Below are 13,912 nucleotides of genomic sequence, written 5' to 3' on the forward strand. Positions count from 1 at the left end.
TCGCACCTGTTCTGGCTGGGCAACAGCACTGACCTTCAGCTTTTTGTCTGTGAACCCAGAGATCTATGGATTTCTTCTTTAAGACCTCCCAAGAAAGTATCCAAGCAAACTCTCATTTACAAACTGTAGAAGAGCCCACAAAAGGCCTTATGCTTTTTAAAGATGTAAGAATCAATAGAGAAAACCATTCTAGAGCTGTAGCAGGTATCCAGGTCTGCAGAGAGACCACAAGCATCAGCATAAGCACCTTTGCTTTAACTCTCACATCTCGCATTCTTCCCTCAGCATGGCACATACCTTGTCAGCCACATTCCACTAGTCTCTTCAGAGAGCAGAGCTCTTTCTAACTTCAACTTGCTGACATAATCAGAGGTTGCTTCTTCTAGGCATGGTAAGTACCTTCTCCAAAGAAGCTGTTTTAGTTTTGAGTCCCGCTGTAGGTTCTTGATGGAATGAAAGTTCAAGGTTTGTCTAAGTGTCTCACACATATACTCCTGATTGCTCCCAAGCTGAGCCTCCCCTGCCTTCATCACTCTCCTACTGGCTATAGGCAACCACTGCCAACCCCTGAAGAAGGGAAACACGAGCACTGAGGAACGCCCGTCAAGAGAGGACAGCTTGGCACATTAAGAGTGAAGCAATTCTGCAGGGGGCAAAGAGAGCACATGAAGGGGAATATCTTCTCTTTCCACTTTGATGAGGGGACAGGCAAAAGTGGAGGCAGGAAGGACTTCTTAGGCTGGGAGCATAGTGCTGAAAGAAGCAGCATGTGGGGCAAAAATGGAACAGATCTGTTTTCCACTAAGAAACCCCGAAGACAGCAGTTAGGTGAGCTGGGGCATGTGCAGTAGCACAACAGCTCTGGGGGCTTTGCTGCATGGGACCCAGTGCCAGGCACATCTGGCTCTAGTTACAGCGTTCAGTTGACATCTGCACTGGTTGAATGCCGTGTGGTTTCCCTGCCTCGCAAAGAATGCAGTGCAAGCCCCTGGGGGTCTCAGGAGCACAGCATGTTTACCGTGGTTCTTGGCCAGCTGCACGTGCTGTCACCAGCACCAGGGTAAGCACACGGCTCAGGCATGAGCCACCCCAGGCACACAGGGCTGCTCCCAGACTGAAGAACCACAGGCAGTCCAACATGCTGTCACCACCCCTGGGGGGCTGCTGGCCCATGGGACAGCAATGCACCCTCATTCTGGGCAGCCCATGGCGATGGCTCAGCATATTCTCAGGTGCTGAGACCTGGCTGTCTGTAACACTGGACTGCTACAGGATTCACAGATCATCCTGCGGAGCTGCTCCTAGCCCAGCTCAGTGACACAAGCTTCCTCCACATTAAGAAATACCACGCATGGTGCTGGCTGCACCATCATAACCCATAACATGAGCAAAAGAGCCACAGTAAGCCAGTCCTTCAGAACTCACCTTGCTGCCTCAGCCAGAGGCCACTGCCAGGGTCAGGTCTCCATCACACAAAGTGGTAAGCAAGCACCCAGCACAAGAGAAGCCAGCAAGATTTCACAGTGTTATTTGAAACCCGAGCCATGCAACTGCAATGAGCACTGGGGGAAGGAAAACTAGAAAACAGTAGTAAGATCGTGGCTTCACATAGTTTAAGCATGTGCGCAGCCTTAGTGGTGATCACACAGTGTTTCTGAAGCACTCAGCAGAACCATTTTTTTCAGCATTTGCTTTAAAAGCAATCCATGCCTCATCTTTCAACTCCGCACAGTGCTCTGCTGCCAGAGCCGCTGGCTCCATGCGGGTCATTCACAGCATCCTCACCAAAGGCCAGGGGACTATTAGATCACAAGGTCTGCCTTTATGCTGCATGACAGTGAACTCCATCCAGCTGCGTATGAAATATTTGCAGTCAGACCCAATGAAGAACATTAGCAAAAGGCTGCTGGCATCGATGAGCCACCAAAAATGCTCTGCCAAGTCCACATCAGCATTAACTGCCTCGATGCCTGAGCAGTCCTACATACACGCTGCAGAGCGAGCTGATATCCCACAAAGCTGGGGTGAAGGAGGACTGCACAACCACAGGCAGCATCCACAACCCAACAACTGGGGCGCACAAGGCACAAAAAGAAAGCAAGAGGGAGATGAGATGATGGAATTCCCAGCCTGTCACTCTGGGATTACTTATCAAAAAAGCCCCGTATGTCCCCAGATGTGAGGTAGGCAACAAAAGTGAAGGCTTCCCCAGAGTATTCCCCAGTTACTGATCCCCCTTTACTTTTGTATGCATCACTGAGGACTTGTTTTCAAAGAACTGGAGGTATGGGGCAGGGGAACAAAGAAGGCCACATCATGGGGGACACAATGGTGTGCAGCAGGACCACCAGCTTGAGTGAGGAATACATCCAGCACACTAGTTGGCAAGTGCTAGGGTCATTCCGAGGGCCTGGGAGCTGCCTACCCTGACATTCAGGAGAAAAGGAATTCTATGGACCAGAAGCTGCATGGATGAACCTACAAACACTTTAAACACAGGCCTGAACACATTGAACTGGGAAGCCACCTGCTCCATGGCACTGGGTAGAAATAGCCCATCCACAGCAGCGAGAGGGTTGGTAAATGTCTGCAAGCCAGTCTGGAGGGACTGGGAAACAGGTAGGGAAGGAGGGCACAGCAAAGCAGGCAGAGATGTGTTGTATCTTTTCCCTTGCTCAGTGATAAAGGACAGCAGTTTTCAACGATACTTGCTGTTGTGCCAGAAGTCACCTCACAATGAACGGGAGAAAGCAACCAAAGGCAGTTCTGGCAAGGTATGCTCAAGGAAAGTGTCAGCAGCTTCTATCTGCAGCACCAACAGCCGTGAGCAGCGCTCCAGACACATCCAAACAGTCCCTGAGCAAGAAACTCAGTTCTGGGTATGCTACTGTCAAACAAAGTGAGAGGACAGCTGTGCAGAGAAGGACATCATGCTAATTAACAGTCAGGTTTTGCAGCCCCAGGACCCAGGCTCACAGTGTGCACAATGACCTGAGTGAGGCCCCCAGAGGTACCAGCAGAAAGCTGTGATTTGGGAACGAGGAAAGGCAACCCACGCACAGCTGGGATTTTAAGCCAAAGAAGTTATATAAATAAACAGCACCAGGGTGTAGCACAGCCTGCAATGCTACCTGAGGAAGGCAAACCGAAGGTCACCATACCAGAGAGTAGAGGGAGTGCAGTGCGAACAGCAGAACAGAAAATATCCCACCTGGCAAAAAAATGAAATCGTGAAATGAAGCTCTTTAGGGGCCCTGAGTTTCCTGGATGGAAACGTGTCCAGTGCAGCAAGGGATGTAGGAAGATGGATGAGGTGGAAGAAGGGAGTCTCACAGAGCGGCTGGAGGCGGCAGCGAGCTCTCGGCGAGCAGTAACGCCATGTGGTTACTCACGGACGGTGACTTCAGCGCAGCTTTCGTGTGAGAAAGCTCCAAAAGCAGCAGGTCACAGAGAAGTTTAAAAAGTGCTGATTTGGACTCCAGAAGAGATGGAAAGCCATTGACAACAAGCCATTAGATGCATGTTCCAGAGTTCACGTTCATGGGGATTGCAGCTCTCCCTCTCAGCTCTCACTTTCCAGAGCAGAGCGCACACGGACAGGGAGTGCAGCACTGAGGCACAGCTCCTCGTCCGCCTGGGCTTAAAGGCCTGTGGCAGCCCTGGGTACACCAGGCAGCTGAATCTCACTGACAACAGGTCAACAGCAATGCCCTCTGCTATGGGATGGATGTTGTTTTCAAGGAGGTTCAGCACCCTTCCACACAGTGTGAGGCTCAGAACAGCCCCAGGTGCCACTGTGGTCCAGCTGCTGACAGTGAGGGTATCACAGGGACCTTGAAAACGCTGCCCAGGGAGACCTGCCACCCCACCACAGGAAGGCTGACAACAATCAGCCTGCAGGAAGGATAACATCCTCCTGAGCCGAGGACTGGGTCTCCCAAGGAATCATTCCAATACGCTCTCCCTCCAAGAGGCTGGAAAAATAAGGCATAGGTGTGTCAGAAACTGCCACTTACCTGCCATTAGTGATCAAGACTTCACGTATCAAACTTAACAGGGAAGAAAAGCAAGGTTGTGTAGTTGTAAGGGACTACATGAGCACAGGAACATGCAGAAGGTACATGGAGACACCTCTGTCTTAAAAGTTTGCAGTGAGGAAAGCAAGGGAAAAAGAACATCAGGGGTGAAGCTGCCTTTTGCATTCTAGTGAAGATACCTGCCCATATTGGAGAAGAATGTCTGCCCGTGTCAGAGTAAGCCCAGAGCCTGCACACTGTTCATGCACAGAGCGGACTGACACACGGTCAGTCAGGCCGCCCATGCCAGGGCTCCAGTGGCCTGTACTGTGCTGGCTAGCAGAGATACTGGTGGTGAGGGGCATCAGCCCCAGGGGATCAGAGGGAGATCTGCAGAGCAGGAAGCCTGGGGGTATGTCGGCACTGCACCATGCATCTCGCTGGCTCTCCTTCACTGCAGAGCAGCTGTGGCCCTGCCATATGATCTCCTCTCCACCTCCTCAGGGCTGTAGCCAGAGCCTGGAGCTGGAAGCGGCTCTGCCAGGCAACTCATAGAAGCCTCCCGCAGCTGAGCCAGCTGAAGCCATGGGAAGCTGCCGTGTGGAGTGCTTACAAGGGGCCCATTACGGGAGGACGGAGCCAAGAGGCCAGGTACCTGCAGCAAGAGCTGCGGCAGCCAGGCTCCATCCCGCCGAGCCAAGCGAGCCGCCTGCCAAGCACGGGGCACGGCACCCGGAGAGCGGCAGAGCAGCATCCACCGCCCACAGCAGCACACAGCTGCTCAACCCACCGGGGCCAGAACCCCAGACCCAGCGCTCTCACCCACAGCACAGCCCCGCGCGCCGGGCAGCGGGCGCCGCCCCACTCTCGCACCTCGACGCACACAAACGGATCGCCGCACGCGTGGGACGGCCGCAAGGGACCGGCAAAGCGCTGGCGGAGGGCTCCGATGGGTGCGCGGCTCCACGCCCCTCCCGGAGGGCCGTCCCGCCGCGCCCGAGGAGGGCAGCGGAGAGGCACGAGCGCGCGGCGCACACTTACCCCGCCATCCTCCCTCTGCCGTTCGGCTCCTTCGCCCGCGGCACGACCCGCGCCTTGAGCGCGCTCCTGGGTCGCTGCCGGGAGGGCTGCAGTCCCTGCGCGGGGCCGAGTCCGGGTTCGGGGCGCTGCCTGCGGCCGTCGTTGGGGCTCTCCGCGGGGCCGCGCTGGGGGCGGAGGGCGGCGGGCAGGGCGGCCGGCTCCGGGGGGGCTCTGTGCGGCCGGGGCAGGCCGGGAGCGGTGCCCGTCGCCCCCAGGGGCGCGGCCTGACCCCGCAGCCGGCGGGGCTCGGCGCGGCGGGAGGCGCCGGGCTCCAGCCTCGCCGCCAGATCCCGCTGGCAGTCGCCGAGTCCCAGCAGGATCGCGAAGGTGAGGGGCAAGACGCTGGCCGCGGCGCCCCGCATGCTGTCAGCCCGCGGGGCGGGCGAGGGCCGGCGGCGCGGGGCGGGCATCCCCCCGGGGGCTGGCGCTCCGGTCCGCCCGACGGAGACGCGCCTCACTGCCCCATCTCCCCGCGGGGCTCCGCCAGCACCTGCTGCCCGTCGGGGCCGGGGATCGGGACGGGGGCTGCCGAGCGGCCCCGCGGAAGGAGGAAGAGCCGGAGGAGCGCGGTCGTCCCGCCGGCGAGCTCCGGCGTTCCGCAGGCGGCTCCGAGCACCTTTGCGCCCGCCTCTGGCACTGCCAGAGCCTGGAGGGGATGGAGGGTTTTATTTTTGGAAACCTCCCCCTTTTGCGTCTTTTTGATGCTGACATCCCCCCTCTCCAGAGGACACGGCTCAGCCCCCCTCCTTAGCAGAGGAGACATTCCAGCAACACCCACTTTGGCAAAGGGAAACAAACTACAACGGAGAAGCCTTAACCCCTGCCTGACCGGGGAAGCCGACGCTCCGCCGGTTCGGGAGCTGCCCTCGTTCCCGCCGCCCCCGCTGCCCGGTCCGCAGCGAGCCGCCGACCCTCGGCGCTGCCGGCAGCACTCGGGGACCGGCAGCGGCCGCGGCTGCTGCCGTGGGGCGCGGAGCGGGGATGCGGGCGCCAGAGGGACGCGCCGCCGCCCCCCGACGTCTGGGGCCCTCGGGAGCCGCCGCGTCTCCTCAGCCTCCTGCCTGCTGCCCTGGTGGCATCTCCCGGTGCGAAGAGCCTTACTGCCATCGCAGTCTGGTTTCTGTGCTCTCAGACAGCCCCAAACCCTGCTCGGAACTTTACGCGTTTACTTGTAGAAAAGGACTCACCTGAAAGCTCCAGGTCCCTCGGCTAAGAGACACCTCCCAGGAGTCGCATCCATCAATAGACGTCAAGCCCTCCCATTTTCCTCCGTGTGGGCACATGGAGGTGGAAACGTGGCTCCAAGTGGCTGCTTTAAATGCACTGAGAAGAACTGGGCGAAGAGTGAAAGTAGGTAGAAGGATGTCAGGGTTTGACCTCGTGCTCTGCCATGTCTCTGCTGCTCTCCACTGCCCTTGGCCATCTTGGGCAGGAGCAGGTCCTCCTCGAGGAGCACAGGCTCAGCGTCAGCTGAACACCATGAGGTATTTGGGGTGGGCTCTCCAGGCTGCTTACTGCAGCCCTTGCATGCAAGAAGGGCAAAGAAACACACTGAGTGCACTCAAGTGCACACCAACTCAGACTCATTACACCAAGCTCAGGCAGGTGGAAGGTACAGCTCACTGAAGCATCTTGATGCAGAGAGCAGTTCCTGAATGTCTGCAAGAGGACTCAAGTATCAGAGTGTGCATGGAGCAGCCCTTTCACTGTACCCTCATGTCTGCCTTCAGGACAGGGACTCTTGGGGCCAGATGTTGCAGCTCAACCACTGGGTTTAGCAGAAAAGTTATGTTAACCCATGAATTTATCTATTCCCCCTTGCCCACCTGATGCACGGAGGAGCTGCAATAAAACACAGACTTACCTCCCATGCTCACCACTCCTCCAGGCCCTCACAGGGCCTGCTGACTGCCCTCTGCATCCCTCCAGCCTTTCCCATTGCAGGTACCCACAGCAAGGCTGAGCAGGTTCAGACTTTGACCTCAGGACTGGCAGCTGTCTGTGTGGGGCAGTGGCATCAGAGCGAGGGACAGTAGGTGCCTTGGCATTTCCTGGATGACATCACCTCTCCATCTGCTTGGGCAGAATCTGGCGTAGCTACTGAAAGCTGCAAGCAGTGCCAGATAAGAGCTGAGGCTCAGCTCTTTGTTCTGAGGAAGAGGAATGTCCTTTCCATCCTCACCTAATTACTTTCTTATGCAGCAGTGGAAAGAATGTTTGTGCCTAAACCTGACACAAGAAAATTATCAATACCATAAACAAAGCCATAAACAAAGCTTCTCAAAGCACCCTGGCAGTGCTGGAAGCCCTGTGGGAAGCCCTGCAGAGGACTCAGTTGGAGCACCAGTGGGATCCCCCCCCCCCAGAGGTACTGGGTCACCCCTGGAAGATGCAGTCCTGGGCTCTGACAGCTGAGGAATGAGGTTTACAAACCAAGCACAGCCTCACCGGCCATCTAGTACCCCACACAGAGCCAGCACAGGGGCTTGGCATCCCGTCTCAAATCAGCCTGGTGTCACACTCACAGCCACCCCAGGAGCTGGATGCTGAGCCCTACCCAATCTCCCCATGCAAGCAGGCACTCCTCCAAGGGTGTTCCAGAGCTGTTTGTTCCCAGCAGCACGTGTGCCAATCAGACAGGGAGCAAGGGCAGCCCCGATGCAGGTGAGCCAGGGGCAATGCACAGGTACAGGATTGCCTTGTATTTAGCTCTCCCTGAAAATAAGTCGGAAATTGGGAAGCACAGGGAGCGTGGAGAGCTGCAAGTTGGGCTGCAGCACGCTGCTCAGCGGGGGCTCAGCAGACAAACATGAAATACCTCATTTCTCAGGAACTCACGCAGACAGAGAGCGGCCGATCGAGCGGCTCGCCGCCGAGATCAAACCCATGCCTGGGAAGAGAGATTAGCAGCAGGGGAGGGTGGTGAGTGGAGTTCAACAGCAGAGAGCATTTTGCAGGAGGGCGAGCTGCAGGTGGGCAAAGCAGAAGCACCGCATCCACATCCTTGTACTTCCCTGCACCAGCTCTGGGGTGACTGAGACAGCACCAAAGGAAAGGCCAAGTTCAGATGGAGTTGTGGCACCTCCCTAAGTTCACACTTTCCATGGCTAGCAGCATAACAAGGTGAATGAGGCAGCTTTTGCAGCTAGAGCAGAAAGGAAGAGGCTCACTGGAACCTGGAGAGAAGAGGAGCAAGGATGTACCATGCTACCAGAATAGCCCGTCCTTCCCACCACCGCTATGGTGGAGAAACAGGAGTGCTTGGGCAGCTGAAAATCAAAGTCACAGTGCCTGGTGAAAGAGGCTGAGTGAGAAAAGGTGTCTGTACCCTGGAGGGATGGCTGAGATTCAGTTCTCCTTCAGCCCTCTCAAAGAATACGGAGCAGGGGTCCCACTGTGCCTGGACCCCTTGCATTCTCATTCTTCTACCCTTCATGTCCCCATCACCTCTGCAACACCCCCTTGGCTGGGTAGCACCCGGGAACCATGCTTCCACACCAGTTGGCCCGCAGATGTAGCTCCTGGCACCACATCCCTTAGATAAATTAGCTTGTTTTCTTCCTCTTCTGAAGGGTTCACAACCCACATGTGCTTCTTCCTCTGCTGCGAGTGGACCCCTAACGCGCTGCAGATGGGACACATTCCATGGATTCAGGAGCTGCCTGAAGCTCATGGGCTAAGAAGGAGCATTTCCCTGGCTGAAGGCTGAGGTGCAGGAGAAGGCCAGGCAGTCCCCCAGGTTCACAGATCAGGGTGCACAGCCAGTCTTTTGGAGGCACAAGTCACAGCTTCTGAAAAGAGCCACCTCAAGGAACAAAGGCACAGTAGCCCGGAGAGCTGGATGGAGAAACAGCTTCCAGGCAGCAATTCATCTCTGAGGGCACTTCTAGAACCAAGGACATTGAGGAAGCAAGAAAAGCAGTTTCTGGACCTGAAAGCATGGCCAGCAAAGACTCCAGAAACACCACTCCAAGCCTTGACTTTCCCATGGGAGACACAGAGTTCAGTGCTTACGCTGACAGGATGCCCAAGGAAGATGTTCCCAAAGGACTGACAAGCTGCAAGGCAGGTTTTGGGAACAGCTCTGTCCAGACACTCATGCTGGCCCCTCCAGCCACCTTCATCTGCTCTTGATGTGTCCATCCCTCGGAGCCCCAGGACGCATCCCAGCCTTCTCTTGTGAGGAGAAGGCCAGCACATTGTCAGAAATCAGAACAAAAACTGTCTGGCAGCCCCTAACAGAAAGCCAAGGTTTTCTGGGTTTGTTTCTCCTTTTGTCTAACCATCTCCAAGATGAAGGAGAGAGGCGCAGCAGAACCAAGTGGGTGTCCCACCACTGGGCACTTTGGTGATACTGTTATATGAACATGTGTCCATGTATTACTGAGGGCTGAGACCACATGCTGGAAAGGAGCTTACAGCATGAGAGCAAAACATGCCACTGTGAGGGAGAAGAAATTTGGAGAGCAGGAACAGATGGCAGAACCCAGGGGATACGAGTGAAGAGTGAGGCAGAGAGGAGATTGCTGTGGGCTACTGCTACAGAAAGGCTCTGGTGGAGCTGGCTGCCGAGCACAGCTGGCTCCTTATTTATCCATCACAGTATTTCAACCCTTCAACAACTCTTCAAGAGAAAGAAGAAAAAAAAGTACAGAGAGAAAACTCAGCTAGAATGTGACTCATGCAGAGCTAGCGTAGCTCAGAGGAACCTGTCCATCTATAATTAATGAAGTCCTGTTTTCATTGATCTGACTGCGGCCTCCCCTCACCCCAGGAAGCTGAGGCTGGCTTCTCTGTCTCCTCATAGCTGTGGCTGGAGCTGCATGTGGCAGGGAGAAGACCCTACAGACTGGACAGCCCTGGCCAGAAGCCCATTCCATCATGCCTTCCTCAAAGGAGCGAGGCTGCTCAGGGTGTCCACCCCATGAGGCTTCAAGCAGAGCACACACTCGGTGCCTCTCAGGAAAAGAGAAATGGAAAGAAAGAGTGTGAGGAAGATTTTCCAGGGGCAGGTTGTCACACACTGACATCCTGAGATCAGGTCCGCAGGCCGCTATTCTCAGCAGAAAGCTTGCCTTCTTGGCGGCTGGGACCACCCCAGGAACAGTGCTTCCAAGGAGCCCACGACCTGAAAGAAGGAAGAGACAGATCCAAGCAAGGTAACACAACACTGTTGTTGGACAGAAGAAACAAGATAATGCCAGACAGTGATGAAAGAGTTTGTTCTGAGAATATCCTGCCATACGGAACTCTTCTCAACAGCACTGCATTTTCTCAGCACATCAAAAAGACCAGATACAAACAAACAAACAAGCCTGTAATCAAGCTTTGAATTCTACTGAGTGTTTGGGATTAAAGTCATTTAATCTTCTGATTAAATGCTTTTGATTTCAAAGCAGTCTTCCTAAAAAGCTGTGACTTTTGTTCTCTTCGAGGTTTTGGTCCTGCTTTACAACTTTCCACTGCTAAATGCATAGGGAACTCAGACTAGAAGTCCTTCAGCCCAGCAGATTGGTGCATCAGGAGAAAACTGGTGGCAGTCCTGCAGACCCCAAAATGGAAGGAACCTGGCTGATGTCGCATTTGTATTTTTGCTTGATTACTTTGTCATCCCAAGATGGCACCAAATTTTAGGTGCTTTCCTTCCAGTTTGGGAGCTGGAAGAACTGTGATCTCAGTTTGTTACAATGCTATCGTTTCAAGTCAATTTTAAGTGTCTTAATAATAAGTGAATCTTAGAGAGCTGCAAAAGGAGAGAGCGATAAGGTGGCGTGTGTTGGAGCTCAAGTAGTCAGTCACCAGGCAATGAGTAGTTCATTTACACTTTACAGTCCCACTGGGTAATTACTGGGATTAGGCTGCGTACCCAGTTTCCCAGCTATGACCTCACAGGCTGGGAATCCAGCTCTCTGCTGACATCAGAGCTGTGAGCGCTGCCCCCACCAGCTGCCCGCTGTCACCCACCCTCACAGAGGTGTGGCACACGCTTGTGGACCCACAGCTGGGTGCGGGCTCTCACCAGAAATAAACTCTCATTCCTCATTGTTTTAACAAGGAAATAAACGTAGGGCTGGTGCACCCTGCAGGTGCTTGCCCCTACAGCCAGGGCTGCCTCTCCTGAGCTGGCTCCAGTGCTGCAGATCAGCAGCTGGGGGCTACGGGGACATTGTGGCACAGCCCCCTCTTCCCTCAGTCTGACTCCAGTTGTTATGAACTACGTCTGACCTACAGCTCTCTGCCTCACCTGTCCCTGCCCCGGCATCCATATCCTATATGGCACCAGCCCCTTGGCCCCTGCTCAGCTCAAGCCTCCAGCTGGCTTTGGGGCCACTGCTAGAAACATTATAGCACACCTGTTCTTCAGATGAGGGTTTACAGCCAAGGCGAGCACATCTGGATTGTGAAATAGACGCTTGGAAGTTTATCAACATGTTTCCAAATAGTCTGGGTATGGCAGCGGCTCTGTCTCAGTGCTCTACTGGAGGAAGCAGCTGGCCTGGGTGGATGGTTCAGCACCCTTCTCACGCTCCGCACAGGCCAGGCTGAGCTGCACAAACGCACGTGTCCCTGAAAACCCAAAATGCCTCTTCCTGACAGCACTGCTCCAGGAAGCCATGTCAGTGAGGCTCTCAGAAGGGAGCAGGAAAGGGAAAATTCAGTGCCCTTCCCACCCCCGAGCCTGCTGATGCAGCGCACCCATCCTGGCCCCAGGCCAGCAGCTCCCCAAAGCTCTGTGCTCGTATTGATGGTCATGGGGCTGCTCTCCACTGTGTGTAAGGATGTGCTCCGGCAGCTCTGTCCTGCACCAGGCATGGCCGTCAGCAACCTCCAGGATTCCCAGCAGCATCACACTGCCACTAATGGGTTTGTCAGCACCACGTGGATGTGAGCAGGGATCATGGCCTGCTGCCCTGGGCCACTTCACGTGCACAGCTCTGCTGTTGTATGAGTTTCTCAGATGTGCATCGCTCATACCCATGCTCACAACAGACCTCCCACACAAATGCAGAGTAAAACACTGATTTGGTTGTCTTCCCAGCCATCCCTTGCCAACAGAAGCACAGCTAATACTTACGAGCATGAGGGACAAGGGGGCAGGAGGTGCAGAAGACCTGTAAGCTGCTGTAGCAGGAGATCTGCTTGGCTTGCGCAGTAGCTATTGCTTCTACAAGACCATTCGATGTCCCAGGTCTGAGCTCACAGCAGCTGATGATCAAACCTTCTCTCAGTGGTAAAGCAAGTGACACTAAATACAGATGTACTCCTGAAACCACTCCCAGCTGACACCCAACAGCAGCTTGGCTGACAGATAGCAGAATCTGCAGTCTGCACTCACCTTCCATCTGCTGGTCCACCTGCAGGTAAGGCAATGCTCTCATCCTGCAGCACTCACTGCTCTGCTTCCTTCTCCTGGACTGCCTGTCCCTGAAGGGGAGACCTCTTCATTTCCCCTGCGGCTGAGCTCTGCACAGATATCTACAGGAACCAACGGCACAAAAGGAGACACTACTTTCAAGGTGGACCAGACCTTTACTTCTTTTGCTGTTGACTATGAGCATATCTATTCTTTAGAGGCACCAATTCAAAGTAGTTCCAAGTTCAGAACGCTTCGATGGGAGAGGCTGGGGAGGAACACAAGTGGAAAGGCCAGAGGCAACACCATGCCTGCAGGCACCGTACCTTCCATGACAGTGGTGCAAATGCATTTCTATAGCAATTTGCATTCAATCAAATTCTTCATCCTTGTGTATTCACTTTAAGAGTCTGGAGCTGGAGCCACAGATCTCCCAAAAAGGCTTGGAAAGAAATGCATCCTTACTCAGGGGAACTAACTTGAGAGCGTCAGCACAGAGAGAGCTGACAACTTCTAAACAGAGCCTGTGATTATGGGGTTGGGGACAGTGCCCCAGGGTGCTGAGACTGGGACCAGAGTTCAGTCTGGCTCTGATACAAGTTTCTTCTTCTGTCTCAGATAAGCACCTAGCTTTGGCCCTCAGTGACAAAATGGACAAGAGACCATCCCACACACACACCTTGTTTGCCCACATCCTTGCTGAGACCTGTGGCATTGGAATGAGCCAGGTTATATTGAAACAAAGAGCATAGTGCAAGGGAAGAATTCTGAATGAAGGTGAGAGTGGTATGCACACAAGTTCTTAGGCAAAACAGATGTGTTTAGTTGCACCTACCGCTGAGCACATGTACCATTGTCTTGAGCCCGTACACGGGCACAGTTTACTGCCAATGATGTCTTCCATGGGACTTGGAGAACCTGCAAAGAATGCACCACAATTCAGGGCAAGAAGTACTGTAAGTCACAACAGAGGAGAATGGGTTGGAAAATAGGAAAATAAATTCATTTGCATCTTGCGAAGAAAATTCATATCTAGATGTACCAGTAGGACCACCTGCCCAGACAGTGTATTTCTGCTGATGGAGGGGCTCATGCAGCTCCACATTTCTCAGTAAGTTGAGCTGGCTACTTCTAAACTTCCAGGTCACTGGGTCTTCTGTCTCTTCCTTCTCACTGCAGCATAGATCTGACCTCAGGCCCAACCCCACACTGCTAGGGCAAAAAAGTCTCACTCATTACAGCCAGTGCTTTGTTCACAGCTGAGCCAGCCCTTCCTCCCCAGGGAGAGTGCAGCTCTGAGGAGGCAGAGGTCAATTATGCTCTTCCCATAAGATGAGGATTTGCCTTTTGCCACTTAATCCAGACAGAGGTTACACAGACAACAAGGAGCTCCTTTGGAGATGGGAACAGCACTGTCAAGCACTTAAGGCACAAGCAGGTACAATGGGAGACCTGAACACGT

The 13,912-nt window shown here is 54.3% G+C and overlaps 1 protein-coding gene across 5 annotated transcripts in view; it reads right to left on the reverse strand.

Annotated features, from left to right (window-relative positions):
* LTBP2 (latent transforming growth factor beta binding protein 2) overlaps nucleotides 1–13,912 on the reverse strand; it is a 68,337-nt gene extending 54,425 nt beyond the window's left edge. For 3 of the 5 annotated variants that reach the window (XM_048948572.1, XM_048948571.1, XM_048948569.1), the window contains exons 1-5: nucleotides 13,493–13,912; nucleotides 13,286–13,368; nucleotides 12,433–12,572; nucleotides 6,961–10,224; nucleotides 6,284–6,429 (exon numbers count right to left, since the gene is read on the reverse strand). In XM_048948572.1, the coding sequence (XP_048804529.1) occupies nucleotides 6,284–6,336 (53 nt within the window). In that variant the 5' untranslated portion in view covers nucleotides 6,337–6,429; nucleotides 6,961–10,224; nucleotides 12,433–12,572; nucleotides 13,286–13,368; nucleotides 13,493–13,912. Of the gene's footprint in view, nucleotides 1–5,057; nucleotides 5,848–6,283; nucleotides 6,866–6,960; nucleotides 10,225–12,432; nucleotides 12,573–13,285; nucleotides 13,369–13,492 lie in introns of those variants that run through there. The other 2 variants (XM_048948570.1, XM_048948568.1) reach the window with 2 other exon arrangements.

Source organism: Lagopus muta, chromosome 6, assembly GCF_023343835.1.
Source record: "Lagopus muta isolate bLagMut1 chromosome 6, bLagMut1 primary, whole genome shotgun sequence".
Taxonomy (NCBI): Eukaryota; Metazoa; Chordata; class Aves; order Galliformes; family Phasianidae; genus Lagopus; species Lagopus muta.